This window comes from Eptesicus fuscus, chromosome 5 (assembly GCF_027574615.1).
Source record: "Eptesicus fuscus isolate TK198812 chromosome 5, DD_ASM_mEF_20220401, whole genome shotgun sequence".
In the NCBI taxonomy this organism is placed as follows: Eukaryota; Metazoa; Chordata; class Mammalia; order Chiroptera; family Vespertilionidae; genus Eptesicus; species Eptesicus fuscus.
This window is the reverse complement of record NC_072477.1, coordinates 30,494,557-30,521,772: the sequence shown is the minus strand read 5'-3', so window position 1 is coordinate 30,521,772 and position 27,216 is coordinate 30,494,557. Positions and strand designations below refer to the sequence as shown.

At 41.4% G+C, this 27,216-nt stretch overlaps 1 protein-coding gene across 1 annotated transcript in view; it reads left to right on the top strand.

The window, feature by feature from the left end:
* SYNE2 (spectrin repeat containing nuclear envelope protein 2) overlaps positions 1-27,216 on the top strand; it is a 307,542-nt gene that overhangs the window by 61,910 nt on the left and 218,416 nt on the right. Inside the window, exons 3-10 of the mRNA XM_054715998.1 lie at positions 10,299-10,360; positions 11,996-12,091; positions 12,180-12,257; positions 12,348-12,440; positions 14,775-14,956; positions 19,685-19,881; positions 22,893-22,993; positions 26,630-26,731. Coding sequence (XP_054571973.1) covers positions 10,299-10,360; positions 11,996-12,091; positions 12,180-12,257; positions 12,348-12,440; positions 14,775-14,956; positions 19,685-19,881; positions 22,893-22,993; positions 26,630-26,731 — 911 coding nt within the window. The remainder of the gene's footprint in view (positions 1-10,298; positions 10,361-11,995; positions 12,092-12,179; positions 12,258-12,347; positions 12,441-14,774; positions 14,957-19,684; positions 19,882-22,892; positions 22,994-26,629; positions 26,732-27,216) is intronic.

Below are 27,216 nucleotides of genomic sequence, written 5' to 3'. Positions count from 1 at the left end.
TTGTTGTTTTAGTTTATTTTCAGCTTTATTGAGGTAGTTATCAGGGCTTTTTGATTGACTGGGCTTGGCATCGTGAAGGAGAGGGAAGCATCCAGGGTGACTCACTCAGGTTTGTTCTTGAGCAAATGCGTGGATGATGGAACCATTCACTGAAAATAAATGCAAATGCAAGAGAACAACTTTGGTTGGGAAAGAGCTGGCTAGCGATGATGACTCAGTTCTGGGAATGTTGAATTTGAAGTGTCTGTGGAATAACTAAGTGGAGATACCCTGAAGATAATGGGATATATGGACATGAAGCCCAGGAGAAACTATCACCTGGGCTGAAGGTAAAGATTTGGAAGTCATTAAAATATAAATGGTAATTTATTCCCTTGGAGTAGATGAAAATACCTGAAAAAAGAGAAGAAGAGCCTTGGTAGAACATTATAGGAAAAAAACAAAAACAGGTCATAACAGAGCCTGAGGAGGGGTGTGCAGACAAATAGGAAGAAGACCAGGGGAGTGCGGTGTTATGGAATCCGAAGAAGGAAAGCGGGGTGAACAGTCTTAGAAGGTTTAAGATATTCAGTGAGTCCTGAGAAGTACCCATGGGGTTTATGATGGGAGTGTTATAAGTGACCTGGGTGATTACTAAGTAGAGCGGCTGGGGTGGAAGTCAAGCTTTTAGTGGGTTGAGAAGTGAGTGGTAGGTAAGAAAGTAAGGACAGCCAGTATAGACAATTGTTTCAAGAAATTTGGGTTTGAAGGGGAGGAGAGAAATAGGGTGGCCGCTGGAGGGGCCATGGATCTGACATTTCAGCTGTTGTTGTTGTTTTTAATATTTCAGAGAGGAAGGGAGAGGGAGGGAGAAATAGAAACATCAATGATGAGAATCATTGATTAGCTGCCTACTGCACGCCCCCTACTGGGGATTGATTGAGCCTGCACACCGCCTTGACCGGAATCGAACCCAGGACCCTTCAGTCTGCAGGCTGGTGCTCTATCCACTGAGCCAAAGCAGCTCAGCTGTTTTTTTAGTTGAAATATGAACAACATAGATTTTGATATTAGGCACATCTAGATTTGAATTTCTCCTCTGCCAGATGTGAGATCTGGAGTACAGTGGTTGGGACATAGTAGGCTTTCAATAAATGTTTATTGAAAGAGTCAACAAAACTCATTCATCTTCAGGGAGCTACAACTTTCTGAAAATGCTCACCTGACTACTTCATTGAAAGGCTTTACTGAAATAGAATCATTATTTTTTTTTCACCCTTGAGTTCCCATTTATTCCTGGACTAGTCTTGTTTCAGTAAGCTTCTGAGCCCCTCCAAGTGTGTGTTAGGATAGCCACATGTAATAGATGTATATTGAGTTACATTATATTAATATTTGAGTTCATTATTTCATCACTATTTTTGTCAGGCCCTTCCTGTTCCCTTATGTTGTCTCAAGAAGAAGTCACACACATACATCAGCCCAATAACTTTAAAGAGGCATTTCTCAAACTAAACTTTGTGAACCCCCGAATCAGAATCTCTGGGAGTTGGAACTCAGAACACTGCATTTAATGCCCCTGAGTACTTTGCTGGCGTGCAGAGTAAGAGTCCTAGATTTGTAATCACAGCCCAGGTCTCTTCAGTGCGTCCGGTAGCTTTGCATTCAGAAGTCGGAGATGCTTGGACTGCTGCCCCAGTGGAAGGTGCTCAGACTTATACGTCTTGATTTTCGAAAGACAAGCACTCATAGTTCTATGTGGTAGAGAAAAGGTATGAAGAAGTAATAATTATGTGTTAAAAGCAATGTAGTTGTTTTAGTTTATGCATTCCACAGCTATTTATTGAGCAACTCTGATGAGTCAGAAGAGGGTGAGAAAGAGGAGAGACACATAGCACCCTATATTCTAGGCATTTTATCTGTGTTGTGAGCTCATTTCCATGTGCTAGAAATACAAGATTTGCTTACTCAGAGAGCCAGGAGCTATGTCGGCCAGTGAGGTTGGAAACAAAAGCCTCAGTGTGAAAATCTCAGGTGTTCGCACGAGGGTGTGGTGCACTCATGTGGCAACACGAAGAGGCGGGAGTCCCAGGCTACGGCCCAAAGTGGAAATCATTTGGTGTGTGTTATATATTTTCCTAACAAATCAAGCACTCCCAGCCATTTAACCATGCATTCAACAAATATTGTCTGAATTTGTACAACATGAAATGCACGGTGGTAGGTGCTGCAGGCAATATGAGGAACAAAATCAGACTTGGCTCTTGTTCTCATGGAGCCCCTTGGCTAATGAGGAGACAGATTAAGCAAAGAATCTCACAGATATTAGTTAATATTTTTTTTTTGGGGGGGGTAAGAGCTTTTTTGATATAATTCGAGATGTAATTTACAAACCATACAACTCATCCATTTAAAGTGTAGAATTCAGTAGTTTTTAGTATATTCACAGAGTTGTGAAACCATCACATTAAATTGTGGGACATTTTTATCACCCCCTAAAGAAAGCCAATGCACTTTATTTTTTATTTTTTTATTTATTTTAAATATATTTTATTGATTTTTTTACAGAGAGGAAGGGAGAGAGATAGAGAGTTAGAAACATCGATGAGAGAGAAACATTGATCAGCTGCCTCCTGTACACCCCCTACTGGGGATGTGCCCACAACCAAGGTACATGCCCTTGACCGGAATCAAACCTGGGACCCTTCATTCCGCAGGCCGACGCTCTTTCCACTGAGCCAAACCGGTTAGGGCAAGCCCATGCACTTTAGCAGTCATTCTTAAACCTCCCACCTTCCCAGTGCTTGGCAAACACTGGTCTACTTTCTGTCTCTCTAGATTTGCCAACTCTGGACATTTCATACAAATGGAATCATATAATATGTGGTATTTTGTGTCTGGCTTCTTTCATGTAGCATAATATTTTTGAAGTTCATCCATGTTGTAGCTGGTATTTATTTGTGTAGACTAATCTTAGTTCATGCCTGGGATTTCAAACTTTTTCTGTGAATGGCCAGGTAATAAATATTCTAGTTTTTGAGGTCTATATGGTCTCTGTCACAAATACTCAACTTTGCTAATTTAGCATGAAAGTAGCTACAGACAGCATATAAACAAATGTCTCCGTGTTTCAACAAAACTTTTATTTACAAAAGTAGGCAATAGACCAGAATAGCCTTTGGGTTAGTTTGTTGACCTCTGATCCACGTCAGTATAAGTAGTTAATTCTTCTGAGAGCTCTGTGAAGTTATTATCCCCATTTTACAGATAAGACTGAGGCACGTAGCTAGTAAGTGGTTGATACAGGATCAAACCCAGATAGTCTAGCTCTAGACCCAGTGCTGTTAACCTTGCCAGTGATTACAAGTTGAGGCAAGTCCAAAATACGGGGCGGAAATCCATGATTCTGTGAAATCAAATAACAAAGACACATTGACTTAGGTTTGCTTCAGGATGCAACATGAACTGAGACCTAAGCAAAAGGAGAAGTTAACTAGGTGAAGGGAGGGTGGGAAGGGTGGTACAAATGGCTGTGGCAGAGGGAACATAGCTTGTAAAGGCCTTGAGAGAAGATAGAGTGACCAGAGTCGAGGGCTCCAGGGAGAGAGGTGAGATGCTCTTGTGTGGACCATGCAAGACCTAAAGGTTGTTAGGGATTTTGCTCTTGATCCAGAGCAGAGAGAACCATGAAGGGGTGGGAAGAATACTATGTTCATATTTATTGGCTGAAGTAGAACACTGATTGAAGCGGGTAGAGTAGACCTAGTTGGCCATGGAAGTGGCCCAGGACAGAGCAGATGGTGGGTTGGGCAGGAGGGCTGGGGGAGCAGAGAGGTGTAGAGAAGGAAGTGCGTATCAGAGCGTTGTGGAGGCAAGTTTGGCAGGATTTGGTGCTAGGCTGTACTTGGGGATGATAAATGATGGTGGTATCGAATCCTTGAGATGGAACCATGGTTTAGGGAGTGGTTAGGGAAGTGATTTTAGCCCTGGAATGCTGAGTTTGGCAATATGGATTCTCTGGGGGAAATATGTAAAATAAAAGGATTTAGAGGTTGCATACTGTGTTTTTCAAATTATGTTAGCTAGGACTTACCTTCTAAAATCACTTTTCTGGTTCAGTAAACTGGATCTTAGTCTTGGTATTACAGTATTTATTTTTCTTTCTTTCTTTCTTGCTTGTTTGCTCAGGGTTGGTTGCAAAAAAATTGTATCGTAAATTGTCCCCCTGCTTTCTCAGTTAGTTAATAGTCTCCTGTAGTTAGATAACAGGCCTTTTCCTGTTTATTCTTCAAATATTTTAGGCCTGTGTGTGTGTGTGTGTGTGTGTGTACACGCGCGCGCGCGCCTGCATGATTTTATTCCCTTATTTTGTTTTTTCATTTATTTCTGTTTATCATCATCTCCATGAGAAACAATAAAAGAGTTGGCCTTTCTACTTTTAGTTCCCTTTCTTCTTCAGCTTCTTTGGGATGGCTGTTGGAGCACATACCTAAAACGTGTAGCATTATCCTCTGAATTTAGTTATCCTTACCATTGTCTGTCCCGGCTAACAATGGGTTGGCAGTAGTGTTTTAGGGAATGGCAACAGGGTCTCATTAGTATGTACTCTTTTATTCAAGAAATTTTATTAGTTAAAGAAATTGCCCAGGAGTTGTTTAAACAAGGATTAGGGTAAAGCATGGGCCGAGTAACTGTTGGCAATACATTCTTCTCCACTATACAATAACAAGTCAGTTTGATCCTCCACACTTTTAATATTTACTAAGTCTTTGAATCAGCACATATTTATTTCATATCTCTTCTCTGCTTGGCATTGTGCTAAGCGGAAGCAAAAACGCCAAAACATAAATGTTAACGTTCATACACTGAGTAGGAGAGAAACCACATGCAGGTATGTGACTACAGTATATGAGCGGCAAGTGGTAATTACCATAAGATAGAAACCTACTGTTGGGCTGTACACATAGCTACCGTTTAATAAAAACACAGAATAACAGTAAACATACTATTTTTACAACTTGCCCTTTTCCACTTAATATATCCACATCAGTGCATATATATCTACTTTGTTCTTTTTACTGGCTAGAGTTTTTCATTCTTAACATGTTTAATCTAGAAGGATGCACAGGAAACAATTAATGTCTCTGTGGGAAAAAAGAGAGGCATGGGGAAGGTTAAGATTAACTTTTAATTTCTCTTACTGTTTGAAAGAATGTTTTATGAGCATTATGTATTACTTTCTAATAATAATCCTATATAATAAAGAGGTAATATGCAAATTGACCCTCACTCCATCATGCCATCACAAGATGGCTGCACCCACGGCAGAGGCAGGGTTCCCATAACACAAGATGGCTGCACCCACAGTGGAGGCGGAGTTCCCATAATGAGCCGTAATGAGCGATCAGCAGGGACCTGAGGCTGCGTGGTGCCAGGCTGGGGCGGGGGACCTCAGGCCATGCCCCCCGCCCGGTAGGGATTGATGGGGGACCTCAGGCTGTGCCCCCCTGCCTGGCGGGGCTTGACGGGGGACCTGAGGCCGTGCCCCACGCCCTGGTACTGGGCCGTGGGACCTGAGGCTGCACCCCCAGCCCAGTGGGGCTTGACGGGGGACCTCAGGCCACGCCCCCCTGCCCTGGGCTGGGGGACCTGGGGCCACGCCCCGTGCCCCGGTGCTGGGCTGGGGGACCTCAGGCCATGCCCCCGCCCCAACGCCAGGCTGGGGGACCTGAGGCTGTGCCCCCCGCCTGGCAGGGCTTGACGGGGGTGGGGCCAGCCAGGTCTGGATCTCGCCCAATGGGGGTGGGGCCAGCTGGGTCTGGGTCTTGCACAGTTTCGAGGTGCACGCAGGTGGATGGGGACTTGACTCTGGGTCCCGTGGCGTGCCCCAGACTCTGACAGGAGGAATATTTTCATATACATTTTACTTTCATCTCTGATGCTTCTATTATAGAGAAAGGGCAAATAGCAATATTAAAATATTTCCTCTAATTAATTCCCTTTTAATGTGCACAAATTTCGTGTACCGGGCCACTAGTCTATATATATAAAAGCCTAAGAGACCATTAGGACTGGTCTCTATGATGATGCACTGACCACCATAGGGCAGATGCTCAATGCAGGAGCTGCCCTCTGGTGGTCAGGGCTCTCCCACAGCCAACCTCCCGCGGCCAGCCAACCTCCTGTGGTCCCTTCCCCTGGCTGTCCGGCCCTGATTGGCCCCAATCGGCCCGATCGCCAGCCAGGTCAAGGGACCTCACCCGTGGGCCTCTAGTAATAAATAAAAATCCAGCAAAGTATTGTGGGAAGCCAGAGCCAGAAGAGATTATTTCTACTTCACTTGGAAGGGGACATTTGAACAGGATATGTCTTATTTTAACAAATGTTGATTGACTGCCCACCAAGTGCACTGTGCTGCAGAGGTAAACGGGAGGATTGGCCATTCCAGAGGCTTCGTAACACGGCAATGCAGAAAAAGGGGAAGCTTGCTTGGGGCATTGTAGTGTTACTGATGGTAGGGTTCTTGGATTCCCCAAAATAGAAATCAAGAAGAAACCCCAGAGACATTTCCAGACAGATTTTATTAAGCTCATGCTGGAGCACCAGGGAGGCAGCACAGAGGAACTGAAGGTCCTGAACTGGCATGGGCAGGCTCTGCTTGACTGCTTTTATAAGGTGGAGACAAAGCAGGCTTGCGTGAAAAGGCCAGTTTATTAAAAGGTAGGCTTGCAAAATTTTCCACTTTAGGGTCTGGGTGACTTCCTGAGGATGAAAAGGGACCACATACTCAACCTGACAAGCTCAGGGAGACCTGCGTGCTGGCCTTACAAACTCAGAGACCTAAAATAACCACAAAGGATAGTCCGAAATTAACACTTTTTAACTAAAAGCAGTTTATGGTGGATAGTCATGTCCTAGGCCGGTATCTTCCCTGACAAAGATCAATCTTTATCTTAACTGGGCCTGTCTGTTGCCTTTTTACATCTACGTTAACATATCTTTGGAATGTCAAAGTAATATTCTTTTTACTGAACCCCTCAAAGCATAGGCACCACTCTACAGAGACCACAAACCCTTAAGTGTTATAGAGGCCTGGTGTACGAAATTCGTGCACGGGGGGAAGGGGATGTCCCTCAGCCCAGACTGCACCCTCTCCAATCCGGGACCCCTCGGGGGATGTCCGATTCCCTGGGATCGGGCCTAAACCAGCAGTGGGACATCCCTCTTACAATCCGTGACTGCTGGCTCCTAACTGCTCACCTGACTGCTTGCCTGATTGCCCCTAACTGCTCTGCCTGCCTGTCTGATTTCCCCTAACTGCCTCTGCCTCGGCCCTACCACCGTGGCCGGTCTAACTAGCATATTACCCTTTTATTAGTATAGATATTGACTTATATAAAAGAAGTATGTATGTCTATCATTTTACTTTTTTATCCAACCCCAGAGGTTTCCACTTTCTCCTGCCTCCCTAATCTATCACCAATGGATTCCATAAATCCCACTTACATCTCCTCTTTGGATTGTAATGTTAAAAGTAAGGTGCAAAACTGCCATTCCCCGGAGCATTATCTCAGTCTGCTGAGATTTTGCTTCCCAGCAGTTGTCGACAGGTGGCTCAAATAAACTGACAAAAATTCTTCACAGGTTAGAATGTTTCTTAAGTTGATATTCCCTTCCCAGCTGCGTGGCCTGGTGACTATGTTCATGCCTGGCTGGGAGGGCCGGGGGGGGGGGGGGGGGGGGGGCGGGAGAGAAGATGGCAGACCTCACCCTGGGAAGGTCAGTAGTTTAAGAAGGCAGTTAGGAGGGAGATGAACTCAGCTACCTCTGCGTTTTGAGCAGAGGGGTGGTGACATTTTTGCGGTCCAGTGTTGCTATGTTTATCCGGTGTCCTTGGGGCCCTGGGCCCAGGTCCCTATGCTGCCTCAGGAGGTATTCTAGTTCGGCTAGAGAAATATGATATGGATAGGAGCAGAGAAGTCATGGGAGAGGAGTCAGAAAAAAGTAGGTTGGAGTCAGATTACGAATGACCTAGAATGTTAGGCTAAGAATTAATAACTTATTCAATAAGAATTAGGAAGTGATCACAGACTTTAATGAGAGTGAAAGGTCAAAGGCATAATAAATCTGGGCCAAGTGCAGTAAACCCCTTATCAATAACCCAAAAATAGAAAGGGAAGAAGAGAAATTCCTGGATAGAAGGAGGTTGTAAAGCTTCTTCAGGGATCCTATGAAGTAGAGAACATTCTTGGAGAAGCCGCATCATAATAACACAGTGTTCCGTGTTTAAGTGACAACGTCAACTAGTGATTCTCATGCCTGGGTAACTGCTTGTGAACTCTTACTGCCAGGAAGGACGACTGGCGTCAACATTTCAGATGCGCTTCTGTGAAACTGGACCTTTCTGAGACCCAGTAGCCATGGTAGTTTTATAATGAGCTTTCTAATGAACTTAAAATTCATACTCTTTAATGACACTTAACTCAGTGTTTTCATTTAAGTTCCCTTCCAGCTAACAATAGGAGTTTGCCAGCTCACAAAAGGCAGATTGAATAGAACAGAGTCAGGGATTAACTATTTTTATGGTAATAGCACATAGGGAAAATCTTTGCCTTCCATGCCTCATTTCTCAAATTCAGTCAGATATTTTCTAAGAATGATTATGAAGGATACTTATATGGGCCCAAGTAAAATTTACTGAGTATATTTCCCTATATTATATGTATTTTACATTTGTCTTAAAAATGAGGATATATTCTCTATTTCTTGGCATTTTAAGAAACTCATCATTATAATAGATTTCCTTCCTTCCTTCCTTCCTTCCTTCCTTCCTTCCTTCCTTCCTTCCTTCCTTCCTGCCTGCCTGCCTGCCTGCCTGCCTGCCTGCCTTTTCCTTCCCCTAAAACTGCTGACTAAAAGGTTCTATACTTTGCACGCCATTTGAGAAGCGTTTTATTATTTTATTAGAAAGTAACCCTGGAAATTAAAAAATCCAACCGTTGAAAAAAACCCTCTCTCACTTAAATTAAGATGCTTTAAAGTATGTGGCTCTCAACTATTTTTCCCCCCAATGGATCAGACTTTGAAAAAGAACAAAAGGTTACTTATCCTGCCATAGGGTGAGCTATTTGGCTGTGGTTCCTGCTGGATTAATACTGCTTTTCAGGGATAAGCTAGTATGAAAATGAGAGAAGTGCGTCAAGGGGTAAATGAAGTGGCACATTCAGGGCCATTTAATTGAGCTGCTACAAAGGTGTTTAATTGTACCTGGGACATCTTTGTTTGCCATTAGCAAAGGGCCCTTGTTGAATTTGAAGGGTTCTTATTTCCAAGATGACGAGGTGTGAAGTTTGGACAATGAGTTAGTGAAAAGCCCCAGGTTTCCTTTCTAAGTCCTTTCCTGAAGGTTTCTTTAGTGCAGTTTCCTTTGCTAACTTGGAAAGTATCCGGTGGGGATGGGATCTGACCGCCTCTTAGTGTTTTTTTCCCCCCCCCCTTGTTTCTACTTAGATTTTAATCAAATTAGGGCAGGAATAACTTAAGGTTTCCATTGGAAAAAAATTTATTTTATTATTTTTTAAAAATATGTCTTTATTGATTTCAGAGAGGAAGGGAGAGGGGGAGAAAGATCGAAACATCAGTGATGAGAGAGAATCATTGATCAGCTGCCTCCTGCACATTCCCCACTGGGGATCAAGCCCACAACCTGGGCATGTGCCCTTGAGTGGAATTGAACCCGGGACCCTTCAGTCCACAGGCTGACACTCTATACACTGAGTCAAACCGGCTAGCGCTAACATTTTGAATTATAGGACAAAATTGTGGTATTTGTAATTCTTTTGTTAAGTGAAATTTATATAGAACAGAAAATAACTCTGAAAAGCCTAAACGATCCAGTTGGCTTGTCAGAACTGACTTCAGTCCAGCTAACCATTATTGAGCAGCCTACAATGTATAAGTCACTGGGCTATAACTAATCTAAACTGGTAATACAGAAACAATGAAATGGGTTTAGAAAGAAAAAAAGAGATCCGATGAGGCGAAGTACAGTTTTAATATCTAATCAGTCACTATGCTTACTAAACAATTGCAGACACCCTACAATTCCATTTACTCGGGGTCTCTTCTATCCTCAACCTGAAGTCTCATCCGGTTAAAAAAAAAAAATCAGAACTCAAATTAGTGTCCTACCAACTATCGCAGTCTATTCTAACCGTGTTAGTGTTAGATGGAGAGTTGTAAGGGAAAATGAAGCTCTGATCTGTTCAAATGGTTTCTGGGCTTCTTGTTTGATAACTGCTGTTGTCCTTTTGAACTAGCTGAGCAGGAAGACACTCAGAAGAGAACCTTCACCTGCTGGATAAACTCGCAGTTGGCAAAGGTGAGGGAAAAAAGAGCAAATGCAGCTCCACGTTTCTGTAAGTTACTTCTCCTGCTCCGTCAGTTTGGGTCCCAAAAATGGCCTTGGTGACATGCAAAAGGCCGAAAGGCGGTGTTGAATGTCACCTTGGTCTTGTTTTCACACATGTGTCATTCTTTCCTAACACACAAAAAGGGGCCACTTTCGTTAAGGACATGGGAGAAGGTGCTATAAAAATATTTAAAGCAACAACCAATCTGTTATCAAATGAAATGAAAATAATTATGATTCATGTAAATTGAGTGCTATGTGTTAGATACTGTCCTACGTTATTCAAATGTACTGATGCTCCTTGACTTATGGGGTTCCGTCCCAGCAAACCCATTATCATTTGAAAATATTGTGTCAAAAATTAATACACACCTAACCTACCAAACATCATAGCCTGCCTAGCCCACTTTATTATCTATCTATTTATTTATTTCTCATATGAAGATATTGATTTTAGAGAGAGGAAGTCGGGCGGGGGAGGAGGGGGAGAGAAAGGAACATTGATGTGAGAGAGAAATACTGATTATCTCCCTTACACGACCTGGCCAGCGATCAAACCCGCAACCTGGGTATGTGCCTTGACCGGGAATTGAACCCACCGCCTTTCAGTGTACGGGATGATGCTCCAAGCAACTGAGCCACACTGGCCAGGGCGCCTAGCCCACTTTAAATGTGCTGAGAATGCTTACATTCACCTTCAGTTGAGCAGAATCATCTAACACAAGGGATGCACTGTGGAGTGTCAGTTGTTTACCTTCCTGATCGCACAGCTGACTGGGAGCTGTGGCTCTCTGCCGCTGTCCAGCATCATGAGAGAGTTTCATACCGCATATGGCTAGTTGGGGAAAGATCAAAATTCTAAATCTGACATATGGTTTCCTCTGAATGTGCCTCACTTCTGCAGCACTGTAAAGTCGAAAATCGAACTCGAACCATCGTAAGTTGGGGACTATCTGTACTGACTACTCATCACATTTCAGTGATTTTCACAACATCCCCAGGAGGTAGTGTTATTCCAGTTTGCAGAGCAAGGAAACGACGGTACAGAGAACTAAGGTCCCAGAGCTTAAAGTGATGGTGCTGGGATACGGATTCCAGGCAGAGTGGGCCCAGAGGCCTTGATCTTAATCACTGGGCTGTTCTGTCTCTCAGAGATGCCAAGTGCCTGGAATAGCCTACAAACAGAAACGAAGGAGTCTCTTCTCACAGGCTGCCCGTCCCCACACAATGCCCCTAATTCTAAAAAGGGTAAATTCATAAACAGGTTACTCTGGAAAGGTAATCTGCTTCCCAAGTAAGTGGGTCACCGTTGGCCGACTCTAAATGTCTTGAATGCCACCTCTACACGCAGGTGTTAAGCGCTCAGTGAAAGCTGAAAGCGTGTTTGTGACTGGAAATTTGCCACGAGATGAACTCGAGTTCCCTGCTTTTCTTACCATGTTTTGATAGGGAACTCTGTGTGTTCCCTGTCATTCTGTTGATTAAGAAGAATATCACTACCGATCCCTAGCGTTTGCAAAGACACGATGCGTAGTTCTGAGATTCTTACAGGTACTGTGTTTTTGGACCAATGTGTGAGATGATTTTTCTTGTGACCTTTTGCAGCACACTCCTCCCTCAGTTATATCAGACCTATTCACAGACATTCAAAGGGGGCATGTCCTCCTGGACCTCTTAGAAGTACTCTCAGGACAGCAGTTGGTAAGCTCTTAAAGTGACATTAAGGAACTTTGGTTGACTTTTAAAATAAAACATTTCTGAGTAATATATTTTGCTTGAATTTCATTAGCCTCGAGATAAAGGATCTAATACATTCCAGTGTAGACTCAATATAGAACATGCCCTGACATTCCTAAAAAGCCGATCGGTGAGTATGAATTTCACTTGGAGACTCATTGGGAGAGGTTAAATACTGTGGGATATTTTCTCCTTTTCATCTGCCTTTTCTCTTTTCCAGATTAAGCTAATCAATATTCACGTTGCTGATATTATAGAGGGAAACCCATCCATTATTCTTGGCCTGATTTGGATAATAATACTGCACTTTCATGTAAGTAGTTCGACGATACGAAAATTATTCCTGTTCTAATCGCCACGGCATGAAATCAGTGTAATGCAATGAGTGTCGTTTGATGCCAGATTCAGTCCTGAGCTTCCTCCAGAACTAGGACACCCTGGAAACCTTGCCAGGTGGGAAACAGATAGCAGCCCTTTTGCCATTTATGTTCTTTCTCAATGGAAAATTGAAAGCTGCGTTATCGATGAGATCAGCACCGGTCTGAATAGAACCTGTCATGGTCAATTATTGCTCATTATTCTTTATTTCCTTTGGTGGGAAAGAGAGTAGAAAGCTCCTGCTGTAAATGCTTGAAAACGAACCCACTAAACTTTGTAAAATCTCCCTCTTGTTGAAGACCCTTGTCCAGACTAATAATCCTGCAACATCCAGTTCTGTCGCAAGACTAACTCATCGATTTATTTCATTCTACAAATACTAGTATTTTTGAGCACCAACTATTGTGCTAGTTTTTGTGCTGAGACACCAAGAAAATAACAGTGAATAAGACAGTGAGAGTCCTGGCTTTATGACACTTACTCTTCCAGGTTTGGGGCTCTGAATTAGTGCAGGTTTTCTGCAGCTATCTAGAAAGTTCCATGATTACTTTAAAAATAACTTAAAATTTTTGTTGTGGGCAACAAATGCTTATTGTATAAAATAACATGACTTGTATAACATTTAAAACATGTAAAATGAGGCTAGCATTTCTGGATACCTACATTTGTAGTTATAGAATAATATGCATGAGGATGATGAAAAGTAAATTTAGGATTGTGGTTTTCTCCCTCTTGGAAATGAAATTGGAGAGGGAAAGTCAAAAGGCTTAAAGTATAGCTGTGTTGTATTTCTTAAAAAAATGTGAGACAAATGTGATAAAATGTTAAAATTTGATAATTCATAGACAATTATATTATTTTTCATACTTTCCACTGTATTGGAAATATAATTTAAAATGTCAGTATAGATAATAAAAAGAAAATAAAGTATCTTTAATTCCACTACTCATAGCTAACCTCTCTAAGTAATTTATTGTACAGTCTTCATGATATATGCAGCAATAATTAATATATATATTCATATATGTACAGGGTATGCCAAAAATGTATATATACTTTAACAGCTGATAGCTCAATTTTGAAAATGAAGTGTATTTTAATAAACACTGCCTTTATAATTACTTAAAGTGTGTGTATACATTTTTTGGGACACCCAACAAATCTTTAAAAAATAGGATCATACTCTTCATATTTTTCAACCTGTTCTAATTAACATCCTTCTGAACTTATATATTTCTTAATGGAAGCACGGTATTCTATTTTAAAGCACTGTATTTCATTAATGGGCGGTCAGAATGCTCCTATTTTTGTGTGTGGTTGTAAGCAATTCCAAAAAGACTACCCTTATGATAAAACTTTTGCATACAATCTTAATTATTTCCATGGGCCAAATTCCTAGAAGTGGAATTGCTGGGCAATAAGGTTTGCAAAACTAAAGCTTTAACTTCATATAAAGGGAAGTGTAACTGATTTCTCTTGCATACACTAGATCCTCTTTTGTGTGTGACTTATTTCACTTAACATCCTGGCTGTGAGATTCATGCTTTTGAAGCATGTACTGTTGATGGACATATCTTTTGTTGCCAGTTTTTAGCTGTTATGAATAAAGCTGCTAGGGACATTCTTGCAGATGCCCTTTAGTGGTACAAGCCCTCATTTCTGTTGCATATACTATTCCAGGAATGGAGCCCTGGGCCCTAGGGCATGTGATCTTCAGCTTTAGTAGGTGCTGCCAAATAGTTTTTCAAACTTGTTCTCATTTATACTGTCGCCATAATCCTATCACTTGGGATTAAATTTTTATTTTAGCTATGCTGTTGTGTGTAATGATTTATAGAGTGTTAAAATATATCCTGGATACAAATCCTTGTTGGGTATATATAAGCTGCAAATCTCTGACTCTGTGGCTTGCCTTTTTAATCTTTCAATGAACAGACATTCATAATTTCAATGTAGTTTAAATTTATCAACATTTTTTCTTTTTTTTTTGGTGACTGGTGTTTTAAAAAATATATATATATATTTTATTGATTTCAGAGAGGAAGGGAGAGGGAGAGAGAGACAGAAACATTAATGATGAGAGACAGAAACTGGGGATCGAGCCCACAACCCAGGCATGTGCCCTGACTGGGAATTGAATCGTGACCTCCTGGTTCCTAGGTCTACGCTCAACCACTAAGCCACACCAGCTGGGCGTGGCTGAAAGTTTTGCCTCGGTGCTGCTAGCTTATGCTCCTGTGTATGTTAACTATTATGATGTCTTCCTTAGATTGAGGAACTTGCCCAGACTCTTTCTTGCAATCCCAGTCAACCTTCCCTGGACGATGTGAGTGTGGCTGAGTCATCTCCTACCTCAAGTCCTCCTGCGAAGAAATGCTCCAAAGCCCAAAAACGGTGGCAGATGTCTGCAAAGAAAGCTCTTCTCTTGTGGGCTCAGGAGCAGTGTGCCACGTAAGTAGTTTGCTACGACCAGAGGAGACAGACAGGACAGCTGTACCCACCAACACAGAGTTGCTGACCTCTAGGTTTGAAATTCAGGCCAACTGGGTGTAACACCACCGGAACGCTTCCCTCTCATAACACCACCCCCTTCCTCTCATAGTGTCTCTTCCAAATGTGGAAGTCCGGGAGCTCAGCCACCCCTGGTTTTGAAGACCAGAAGGTGGTATCGTCTGGGTAACTTACCTCACTCCCATCCACATGCGTAGGTGGCCTCTTTGTGCAATTAAAGTGCTCTTTCAATATCTTTGTCTTTGGGCACAATTCCCCTGTGCATTGGGAAGGTGGACTTAGACTCAAAAAGTTTTGCCACAGTAGGAGCACTTTAAAAGTCAAGATATGTCTTAATTGATTGTGCTTCCTTAGAACTTAGCATAATGTGAGTTCATGGTAATGCTCCATAAATGTGCGCTGATTGGATGAATGAACAAATCCTATATAATAAAGAGGTAATATGCAAATTGACCATCACTCCAACACACAAGGTGGCTGCCCCCATTTGGACACAAGATGGCCACCACAAGATGGCCAGCAGGGGAGGGCAGTTGGTGGGGACCAGGCCTTCAGGGGAGGGCAGTTGTGGGCGATCAAGCCAGCAAGGGAGGGCAGTTGGGAGGGACCAGGTCTGCAGGGAGGGCAGTTAGGGGGGACCAGGCCTGCAGGGGAGGGCAGTTGGGGGCAACCAGGCCTGCAGGGGAGGGCAGTTAGGGGAGACCAGGCTGGCAAGGGAGGGCAGTTAGGGGTGACCGGGCCAGCAGGGGAGGGCAGTTGGGGGCGACCAGGCCTGTAGGGGAGGGAAGTTAGGGGCAATCAGGCTGGCAGGGGAGCAGTTAGGCGTCGATCAGGCTGTCAGGGGAGTGATTAGGGGTGATCAGGCTGGCAGGCAGAATTGGTTAGGGGCAATCAGGCAGGCAGGCAGGCAAGCAGTTGGGAGCCAGCAGTCCTGGATTGTGAGAGGGATCCCAGATTGGAGAGGGTGCAGGCTGGGCTGAGGGACACCCCCCCCCCCCCCCCCCCCACCAAATGCACAAATTTTGTGCACCGGGCCTCTAGTAAGTAAATAAGTAACAAATTTATAAAATCATCTCCTAGAACTGTGTATGACTACATTAAAAGACCACAGACCCCATTGTTTAGAAACTCAGAGCTCAGTTAGGAAACAAAGAGACAAGAGTGTGTATGTTTTTAAAAAGTAGGGATGATGAAGGGAAGTTAGTGCTCATAATAATTTTGTTTTTTTTTTTTTGCAAACAAAGAAAATTGTTTTTTGCTCTTGGGAGACATTTGCTTTTTCATTTTAACCAGCTGCTGGGATGAAGTTTGAGAGAAATGAAGAATTAGGATGCAGAACTCACCAGGAGAAGAGCTGGGGAGTTCAAAGGTGTTCCTTGTCACATCATAGCATTGTCTGCATAAAGAGAGGCATCAATGTGTTGCTAATAAGCCCTTTCAGAGAATGCGAGCTTCTGAGTAACTCCTTCCTAATGAAAGACGAAGATGTTAATTTCTGCCTTCAGCTTTACCTCTGTTCTGTGAGGGACCCAAGCATGCATATCTTATGGGTTATGAATATTAATCAAACTTTTTCTTGAACCTCCTAGAGACCAATTTATTTCCGTTTTCTAAAAATTTTAAATACAAAATATAGTATGTGGGGAAAGCATTATTGCATCATACTCAGCTTTATTTCATTTATGGATAAATAAGCTTTAAACCCTTTCAAAGTTCATGAATTTTACCACAGTTTATCTTTCCCCATGTTCTCCCTTATTTTTCAGCTATAGAATTCATGCTAAACTTATTAAGATGTAGTAATTAATTCTTAAGTAATTCATCAGGAGTTTATCCTACTTTTGGCCATCCCTAGTGGTATTATTAGCTAACGTTTATTTCAGTGTTCTGCAATTCTGTAGGACTCGCATGTATGACTGTGCTGTAAGAAACATGTATCTTCCTACTTCTGAAGATCACTCGGGCCCCCATTTGAGACTTCTAGATGAGCCCCGGTCCTACAGGTCACCTTGGAGCCTGACCCCTGCCCTCTCTAAGACCTGGCAGCAACATGTTCTTTGTGGCATTGGTTTCTGCTCCTCAGTGCAGCGCTGACCCCATAGCCTGGCGCCTTAGTAAGCACAGTGCCTGCCAGGCAGCACGGAGCTGGTTCCGGCCCCTCAGCTCTCCGAAGGTGGCCCGGCCCTGCCCTCAGCCCCAGCCCCTGTCTCTTTAGCTGTCAATTCAGTTCAGTCTCTGAGCGCACACTCTGAAGCCGAATACCTGGGTTTGAGTCATGGCTCCCAGCACTTCTGACTGGTGGCCTAAGACACTTTGTGTTTGAGTTTCCTCACTCACAAAATGTGGGCAATACTAACTCACTTCACAGGGTTATTAAGTGTGTTACAATAATTCTTTTTTTTAAAGCATTTGGAACAATTCCTGGACACAGTGGGGACCACATAGGCATTTGTTAAATAAGACAAAATTCACTGACTACTATGTAGTTTCATGTTCATAATTTAGGCTTTGTTTCTTAAGGAAAGCCCAGGCCATCTGAAGCAGACTGTTTCTTGAGTAGCTTTTACGATTTGATTTGTACCTTAAATTAGTCCATTGAACTTCCTTGTGTTTTTTTTTTTATAGGATATTAAAGGAAACTATAGTGGTTCTGGAATTTTCCCTATACTTTGTAGGCAACTATACTCTTTTATAATATCTTCATCTCTTGTCAAATACTGAATAACGGTTTCCTTGTCAGATACACATTAGTGACTGATTGAGTGATTTGAAATATATACATTAAGTATCATTCTATACCAGCTACTGTTTGTGGTGACTCTACCATGACAAACAAGAAAGACAAGCTCTTGCTCTCAAGGGGCTTGTACCCTAGTGGGGGGAGCAGGTGAATAAATATAATTACAGTTGGCGATAAGGTTGGGAAGGACTTAGGATGACGGGGAGTGTCAGGGGTGGGAAGAGGGTCACGTGTATCTTAGATGGGTATAGAGCTTTTCTGAGGAAGAGACCTTTGAGCTGGGCTTGCAGGAGAAGGCTGCCTAGCAGAAGGACTAAAAAGAGCATGAGCATGGGGATGTAAAGTACAGCATAGGAAATATAGTCAGTAACACGGTAATAACTGTGTATGGTGCCAGGTGGGTTCTGGAAACATAGAGGGGAACACTTCGTAAAGTATCTGATGGTCTAAGCACTATTCTGTGCACACGAAAGTAATACAACATAATATTGAATGTAAACTGTAATTGAGAAAAAAATTTGTTAAATAAATATTTATCAGATGTCATCCCCCCTCCCTCTAAAAAAGAAGAAGAACGTGACTATAGAAAAGCAGGATGAGGCCAGTGTGACTGCAATATTGCAAGGGAGGGGAGATACAAAGGGGGGAGAATTAAGCAGGGGCAAAATCTTGTCTTTGTGGGCCAGAGTGAGAAATGTTATTTTATTTTATTGATTTTTTACAGAGAGGAAGAGAGAGGGATAGAGAGTTAGAAACATCGATGAGAGAGAAACATCGATCAGCTGCCTCTTGCACACCCCCTACTGGGGATATGCCCGCAACCAAGGTACATGCCCTTGACCGGAATCGAACCTGGGACCCTTGAGTCCGCAGGCCGACGCTCTATCCACTGAGCCAAACCGGTTTCGGCGAGAAATGTTATTTTAAATACACTAACAAGCTACAAAGTTGTTTCTCCACCCCCCCAAATTGTTATTGTGATAAAGTATGCATGATGTAGAATTTACCATTTTAAGTACGTAGTTTAATGGCATTAAGTACATCCATATTGTTGTGCAACCAAGACCACTATCCAGCTCCAAACTTCTTTCATCTTGCTAAACTAAAGCTCTGTGATCTATTAACAACTTCCCCGTTTCTCCCTCCCCACAACCCCCGGCAACCAGTGGTCTACTTTCCTAATCCATGAATTTCACTATTCTAGCTGCCTTAAATGAATAGACTCACAGAGTATTTGTCCTTTTCTGACTGGCTTATTTCACTCAGCATAACACCTTCAAAGTTCGTTGATGCTGTAGCATGCGTCAGAATGTCCTTCCTTTTTTAGGGCTGAATAATATCCCATTGCATGTATACACCACATGTTGCTCAGCCCTTCACTTGCGATGAGGAGTTTGAAGCCGAGGAGTGACAAGATCTCTGTATCCGATGAGCTGCTGGCCATTATTGGTCTGGCACAGAATTTCATTTAGTTCCAATGAGAGACACAATTTCCCCCTAGTGAAAGGAACTTAATTGTATGCAGAGATTCTAAGTCAGTCTCGAGCCAGCAGATTGTTGAATGAGGAACATTAAACTGAGTGAGTATCATTGTCGCGTGAAGGCTTTGAGAGACACACATTTCAGGCCCACCCCAGAGCTGATTCCGAAGGTCTGGGGCGGGGCCTGAGAATTAGCATTTCTAGCACTTGCAGCTGGTGGTCCAGGGGCCACACTTCGAGAACCAATGTTCTGGAGTATCGCGAGCCTCATCAAACCCGGCATTTTACGTTAATTTGACCACAAGATTAAAATAAAATATTTTCCCAGGATGATTTATGATTTATTTGAGTCACTCAGATTTGTTTTAATTACTGTTGAAGAGAGAGGGGTGCTTTGACATATTCTTTTCAATAGTATATGTCATGTCTTTTGTCCTTTTGTGATAGGTCCGAGTCTGTCAGTGTGACGGATTTTAAGTCAAGCTGGAGAAATGGGATGGCTTTTTTGGCCGTCATTCATGCCTTGCGACCAGACCTCATTGACATGAAGAGTGTGAAGCAGAGATCCAACAAAGACAATCTGAGAGAGGCCTTCAGAATTGCAGAACGAGAATTAAAAATCCCCCAATTGTTGGAACCAGAAGGTAAAGACGCTTCTTTCTTTTTAAAACCATGTCCAGTGTGACGTTGATTTGAAAATGCTAATACCCATATATAAGCAAACAGAACAGCATTATCTTAAACTCTTTGTTAAATTCCATGAAATTAAGAATTTCTACCAATTAGTTAACCTCAGTTATGCTTTGCTTCCTCTCTTTCTGTAATGTGCTCTTTATAGGGAAGTCTCCATGTGCAGCTCACACTTAGGACAGTTATGTTCACCTTCCTTGAGGGCAGGTTACCTACTTGAGTTATTTGGAATTCTCCTGCACAGGAGGTGTGTCTGTTCTCCATTTGTTTACTTATACAACCCTTTATTTATGTCAATATGGACTCATGGATATTTTTGGGTTGTATTCAATACCACTTTATTGCTCAAATTAATAAAAAAATTTTTTAATAAAGCTCAAAGTTTTGGCCAGTGGGAGCTCTTTCAATGGGCTGCTGTATTCCTTTGACAAATCTCCATCAGTGTGGCATTTGCTTGTTTGTTCTGGGGCATGTCCTCACTTTTTGGCAAAGTCCTGGGGCCATTTCTCTAATGAGCCCTGGTTCCTTTTACTGGAGAATGGTATTAGAAACCAAGATCAGGGTGCCATATGTGCTCATTGTTATGGGCACTTGGCGTGTTTGGACTGCATTTGTTTTCAGGAGTTGAATTAGGTGACAATGATTCCATTCTTTTTTTTTTTTTTTATCAGGTTTGTCATTAGTCTGGTCCCATGTTGCTTGTTATTAATTCTTTTTATGTTAACTTTTCTTCTCATTTCCTTTCTTTGCTTCCTTTTTTCCCCTTTCTTTGTCTTTTCTCTTTCCTTTTTGGCTTTTAATTATCCTTAAATTTTTCCATACTTTGTTCTATTCCCTATTTCTTATTACTGTATTTTTTAATGCTTCTTGCATATTTAAAAATTTTTATTGAATTTCCTGGGGTGACATCCTATATAATAAAAGCCTAATATGCTAAGTGTCTGACCAGTCGCTATGATGCACACTGACCACCAGGGGGCAGATGCTCCAACTGGTAGGTTAGTTTGATGCTGGGGTCTGGCCGATTGGGACTGGGCGAGACGGGCTGGACACTCCCTGGAGTCCTTCCATGGCCCCTCCCCGGCCCTGATTGTGCATTGGTGGGGTCCTTCGGCCTGGCCTGTACCCTCTCGCAATCCACAGGCCAGGCCGAGGGACCCCACCGTGCACCAGGCCTCCAGTTGGTTAATAAAATTATATTGGTTTCAGGTATACAATTCTATAATACATCATCTGTATATTGTATTGTGTGTTCAATACCCAAAGTCATGTACTTTGATTCTCCAAATCTATATTATTAGTATAAAATACTTAGTTGTTAAAATAACTAGGCAACCAATGGAATAGATTATATAGTAAAAGCAAATTTCCACTCTATGAATGATTGCCCATAATTCATTTTAAGTATCTTAAATAATAGATCAAAAATGTGAAATACATCATGATTATTTATGCAAACCAAATACCATAGTCATATTTGGATAAGGGAATTATCTTTTGACATAATTTTGTTAAAGTGTTTAATAATTATGCATAGCTTCATCCAATGAGAAGTTTTAAAAAAATCCTAGTTAAGCCAGGATCATTATTTTATGTATCTCTTTATTATATTTACATTTTTTTTTCATTAAAAGATAGAATAACTCAACTCTTAGGGATTCTTCCTTTTATGAAACCCCACCCCCAGTGTTATTGATATCTTTTGTGCCTACTGCCTTGAATTTTATTATTTGTGTGTAAATCAGATTTACTTTCTCCTTTAGCTGGCTTAGAGCACTTGTTGGGTCCATGCATAGTGTGTAGTACTCCCAAACATAAGCTCCTTGAGGGGAAGATTTCTTAAGGCGTCTAGATCTACTCAACTGTCTATCATCTGCTTGATGGATGATTAAAGGGATGAAACATAAGGCCCCTAAGCTGAACAGTAGTCCCTCTTTGTGACTTGCATTTGTTGGATTTCTATAAATATTTTTTGAATTAAATTTACCTGAATTAATAAACAGAAGATTTTCTTTTCAATAATTTTCATTGGTTGTTTTGGGAACATCCCAAAATTATGTGTATATTTTGTTTGACATATTGTAATCCCTTTTTTGTCATTTTGTGATCTACCTAATTTATTATATGTCTGCAAAAGTTCTACAGTTAAGGAATTTATAATATTTTAATAAACTTTGTTTAATTCAGCATTTTCTAAATTTATTTCATCATGGACTTTGTCAATGAAGCACAAAACTTGGCCCATAGAAGGCTCTCAGTGAATATATTTATTCCATGAATGAATGAATAATAACTTGTGGATGTCTTTTAAAAAAAATATGTCTTTATTGACTATAGAGAGTGGAAGGGATAGAAGCATCAATGATTAGAGAGAATCACTGATCAGCTGCATCCTTCACATTCCCTATTGAGGATCGAGCCTGCAACCCGGGCATGTGCCCTGACCGAGAATCGAATTGCGAGCTCCTGATTCACGAGTCAATGCTCAGTCAGTGAGCCGCACCAGCCAGGCTCTTGTGGATGTTTTCAACACGTCTTTCATACAACATGTACTTTTGGGAAAGTTTACTGAATACATGCTGAGACCAGTGTGTCAGGAAAGGATTCCAGTTGCTTTATGTTTCTGCACTCCTGGTGGAGTTTCTGTACTGTGTCTCTGGGAAGCAGAAGGCTTTCTTTTCTCCTTTCCACCCTCCCTCACTACTTACGCTCTCATCCCTACAACATGCATCGTAGTAATCGAGGCGGTGCGTGTACTACTGCCAGGAGTCAGCTGAGCTCTGTTTGGCTCTAGACCTAAGTCCTTAGCCACTGCTGTCTCGGAGCAAGGGCGAGTGGCCAGAGATGACATGGCTGGTTGACTACTTTGGTTCATTTCAAGGCTGTTGATGGCATAGACTGTTCTTGAGTATTAATAACGGTAAACGACATCTATAGCTAAGTGATAGTGTGGCATATCTTGCAGATGTGGATGTTGTCGATCCTGATGAAAAGTCAATCATGACCTATGTGGCGCAGTTTCTTCAGTATTCAAAGGATGCACCTGGGACTGCAGATAAAGCTCAGGTATGTCTTTATAAGTATGAATCAAGCTCATTTTTGTCATACCCTACTAATGGTTTAATTTTTAAAATTGAGGTAAAATTTGCATATAGAACTTAAATGTACAGTTTTGAGTTTTGACAAATCTATATACCTACGTAAACCATACTCCAATCATAATGTAACACATTTCTGTTACCCAGAATGTTCCATTGTGTCTCTTTCCTGTCTGTAGTCCACACCCCAGGCAACCAGTATTCCAATTTCTTTCACATTAGATGAGTTTTGCCAGTTTTTTGTTTTTTTCCACTCATATATGGAATTGAATGAACAAACTGAACTATCAAGCTAAATAGAGACAGACTCATAGACAGAGCAGGAAGACAGATCTGAGGTAGGGTCGGGTAGAGGGATTGAGCAAAAAAGAAAAAAAAGAGAGAACTCATGGACATGGACAGCAGTGTGGTGATTTTGGGGGTGGAGGGAGTGGGTGGGGGTGGAAGAGGACATAGAGGGGATAAATGGTGGTGGAAAAAATAAAAGAGTTTATTTGAGTCAGACTAATGACATATATCAGGAAGATCTCAAATGCTCTTACCTGTTCTTTTTTTTTTTAGTTAAAAGTGGCAATTTATTAAACAGTAATGAATTGCCTAAAACAGCTTTAGATCGGCACTATATAGTACATATTAAGTTAGCAGGCTTTTTAAAAATTCTAGCACTATCAAATTTTTGTCTATTGTAATTTTTAACAGTTTTATTGAGATACAATTTACATATCATAAAATTAAACCATGTAAAATTTATAATTCAGTGATTTTTAGTTTCTTGACATAGTTGTGCAACCCTCACCATAGTCTAATTTTACCATATTTCTTTTTTTTTCTTTTGTAGTCTTTACCTGAGGATATTTTTTTTCATTGATTTCTCGAGAGAGGAAGGGAAGGGGGAGGGAGAGAAACATCAACATGAGAGAGACACATTGATTGGTTGCCTCCCACATACGTCCCTACTCGGGCGTAGGAACCTGTAACAGAGGTACATGCCCTTGACTGGGATAGAACCCGCGACCCTTCGGTCTGTGGGCCAACATTTTAAGGACTGAGCAGGGCCATATTTCTATTTTACCTGTTTTTTATTTTCATAAAAATGGAATTATATAATTCATAAAAGTGGAAGCATTGCATTCTACTCTTAATCCTTGCTTGTTGAGATAGTGTTGAAATACAGCTAGATTGCCATTTAATTATTCACTTTTTTCCTTTGACTTTTTAAACAAAATGTTGTGGGTGAAATTTCATAAAAATCACTGAGCTGAAAATATACCCTTATTCTGCTTCTGTGAAGATAAATGAGTGCTGTGAACTTAGTAAATATGTTTGAATATTATTTTATCATTTTTAAAAAGTACTTTCTCAGTAGTTTACAAGGCGTTTACAAGTAGTAATATTATTGCATTTTATTTGACAAATTTAGGCCTATGTTTTTCCAACTGTTATGTTGAGGCACCAAATCGGCTTGTTGCTGATTCTGGAAGAGAGACTCAAGCTGAGACTCGGGTTTATAATACAGTTCACTTATTTCTGGCCTGCTGAGAAGCTATCCTTTTCTAATTAATTTTCATATTAAAAAATAAAATTAAAACTTCAATCACCCATGAAACTTGATGCAAAAATATACAGAAAATGCTCTTTTTTTTTTTTTTTTACTTTATATAGAAAATACTCTTAATAGGAAACACAAGCAAATGAAGGTTAAAAGAGAATGGAAATAAGATGTAACTTCTTTTGCTTTATCCTTCTTATAGTAAAATTTGCTTCCAAAGTAGACAAGTTTACCAGCTAAACAAGAATCTAAGGGAAAATAATTGTTTCTCACTTCCTTAGGACAGCAAAACCAAGTCCTTTAGTAGTGTTATTTTTAGGATCTTTAACATATTCAAGGTATTTTTGATGTCAGTGTGTTTGATGGATGTGGGCATCTCTGGAATTAACCCATATTTAGATGTATTGTGTCGGCGCACAAAAAATACTTTTCCTCCCACCTTCTAATTTCTTCTGGCTGGGCTCATGCTCAAAGAGCTTGTGACAGATTAGGAGGAGGAAATGTCTAAAACGTATTACTGATGTACATGCGGGGGTGCCATAAGACTATGAGACCCAAAGCTGCACTGGACAGTGGAGGTCTATTTGTCATTCTGGACAAAGGAGAGGGAGGCAGGGGTCTGGGATTTTGAAGGCAATTTATGGGTTGATGTAAAAGAGCAAACACGTGGTAAACAAATTCTTGCTGGGCCACCCAGGCACAATGGGATCCAGAGTGGAGTCTAGCAAACAGGCTCTGCTAGATTTTTCCCGTCGGCTACAGTATATTATTGTTACCAGAGAATCGACCCCCACCCTCACCCCCGTCGTTCGTGGGAGCGAGGTTCTTGTGATGGCTTCAGAAAAGGAATTTTCTGAGATTCACACGGGAGATGAGATGTGGGAAAAGGCTTTATTTGTTCGCAGTTATGTTTCTCGGCTTCCAAAGTCCCCTGCCCTTTAAGCCAGTGCAGCTGGGGTTCCCATAAAGCCAAAAGCACGGCCACTGTCCAGAGAGTCCACTCCGTGGTGCAGCCACGCATGGCTCACCATTCACGCTAATTAAAGCCCATTAGTCCGTTAGTGGAGTCTCATGTGGGCGCAGGAGAGCACATTTCTCGGCAACACCAGTCAGGAGCCCAGGGCGTGAGAGAGAGCGAGTGCTCCTTTGTTTCAAAGTTTAAATATTTAGGTTTCACGTCCTTGCAGTGGCAATGCCTGTCCTGGCCGCCGTCACTTTCAGGTGTGATTGACTGGCACTCAGACCTTACTGGCATGTGTCTATCTGGTCTTCCCTTTCCTCCTTTAAACACGAAGGCCGTGCTTCCTTCCTTTAAACAATTTTCCCCCCCCCCTATCTGTATTCCATTAGGCAAGTCAGGGGGCAGTCAAAGGTTCTTTGGGAATCTTGTTCCCTAATAACCAGCTTAAAATCAGTATGCCAGCCGAGACCGGTTTGGCTCAGTGGATAGAGCGTCGCCTGCGGACTCAAGGGTCCCAGGTTCGATTCCAGTCAAGGGCATGTACCTTGGTTGCGGGCACATCCCCAGTAGGAGGTGTGCAGGAGGCAGCTGATCGATGTATCTTCTCATCGATGTTTCTGACTCTCTATCCCTCTCTCTTCCTCTCTGTGAAAAATCAATAAAATATATTTAAAAAAAAAATCAGTATGCCATAAGGCACATTTTTGGGTGGGAAAACTTTGGTTCCCCTCAATTGGAAGCCAGTATTCTGAAATGCCTGCTTTAAGTAAGTAACTTAGAATAATGTTCTCTAAACTCGAAGAACAATGGAAATGGATAAGCAAAAAAAAAAAAAAAAAAAAGTGGGCTTGCTTGCCCTGTTGTTTTTTTTTTTGTTTTTTTTTTTTAGCATATTGTCTTTAGATGCTAGTTTCAATCCCTTTTAAAATGTAAGGTGTTATGTTAACAAGCAAAACTGCTCTTTGGCACAATGAGTCACTGGTGTGTAATGATTACATTGTTTCACTAATATTTGAAGTTGTTAATTTTATTGTTAAAAAAAAATCAAGTGTATTTAGGATAGAGTTTTAAATGCATGCATGTGTGAATTTCAGGGGACGATGAAAGATGTTATGGTCTGGTTAACTCAACAAGAGAAAAAACTACAGAAGATGCTAAAGGACTCAGAAAATGAGACCTACTGTAAGAAGTATGAAGTAAGTATGACTTCTTTTTAAAAAAATTGATTAACTCATTTCATTTTCATCAGAAGGTAGGACTATGACTAATGCCAAGTATGACTTTAAAGGGAATTGATTTGCAGATTACACTGATGGAAGAGTGGGATGTTTTCAGAAAAAGCCTTTCAGAATTAATTATTTAAATACTAAGTTAACAACTTTAAAAAAAATTTTTTTTATTGTTTAAAGTATTACATATAGTAGTACATATATCTCCTTTTTTTCCCCATTGACCTTCCCCCCTAAGTTAACAACTTTTAAGACTGAATTCTAAGACTTGCAAATTTTAATGTGCATATTAATCACCTGAGGGATCTTGTTAAAATGCAGATTCAAATTTAGTAGATCTTGGGCCAGGCCTGAGATTTGCATTTCCAAGGAGCTCCCAGGTCCAGCTGCTGCTGCTGTTGTTGGTGATTCTAAGAGCACTTTGAGTAGCAGGGTTTTAGAGCAAGCATGTC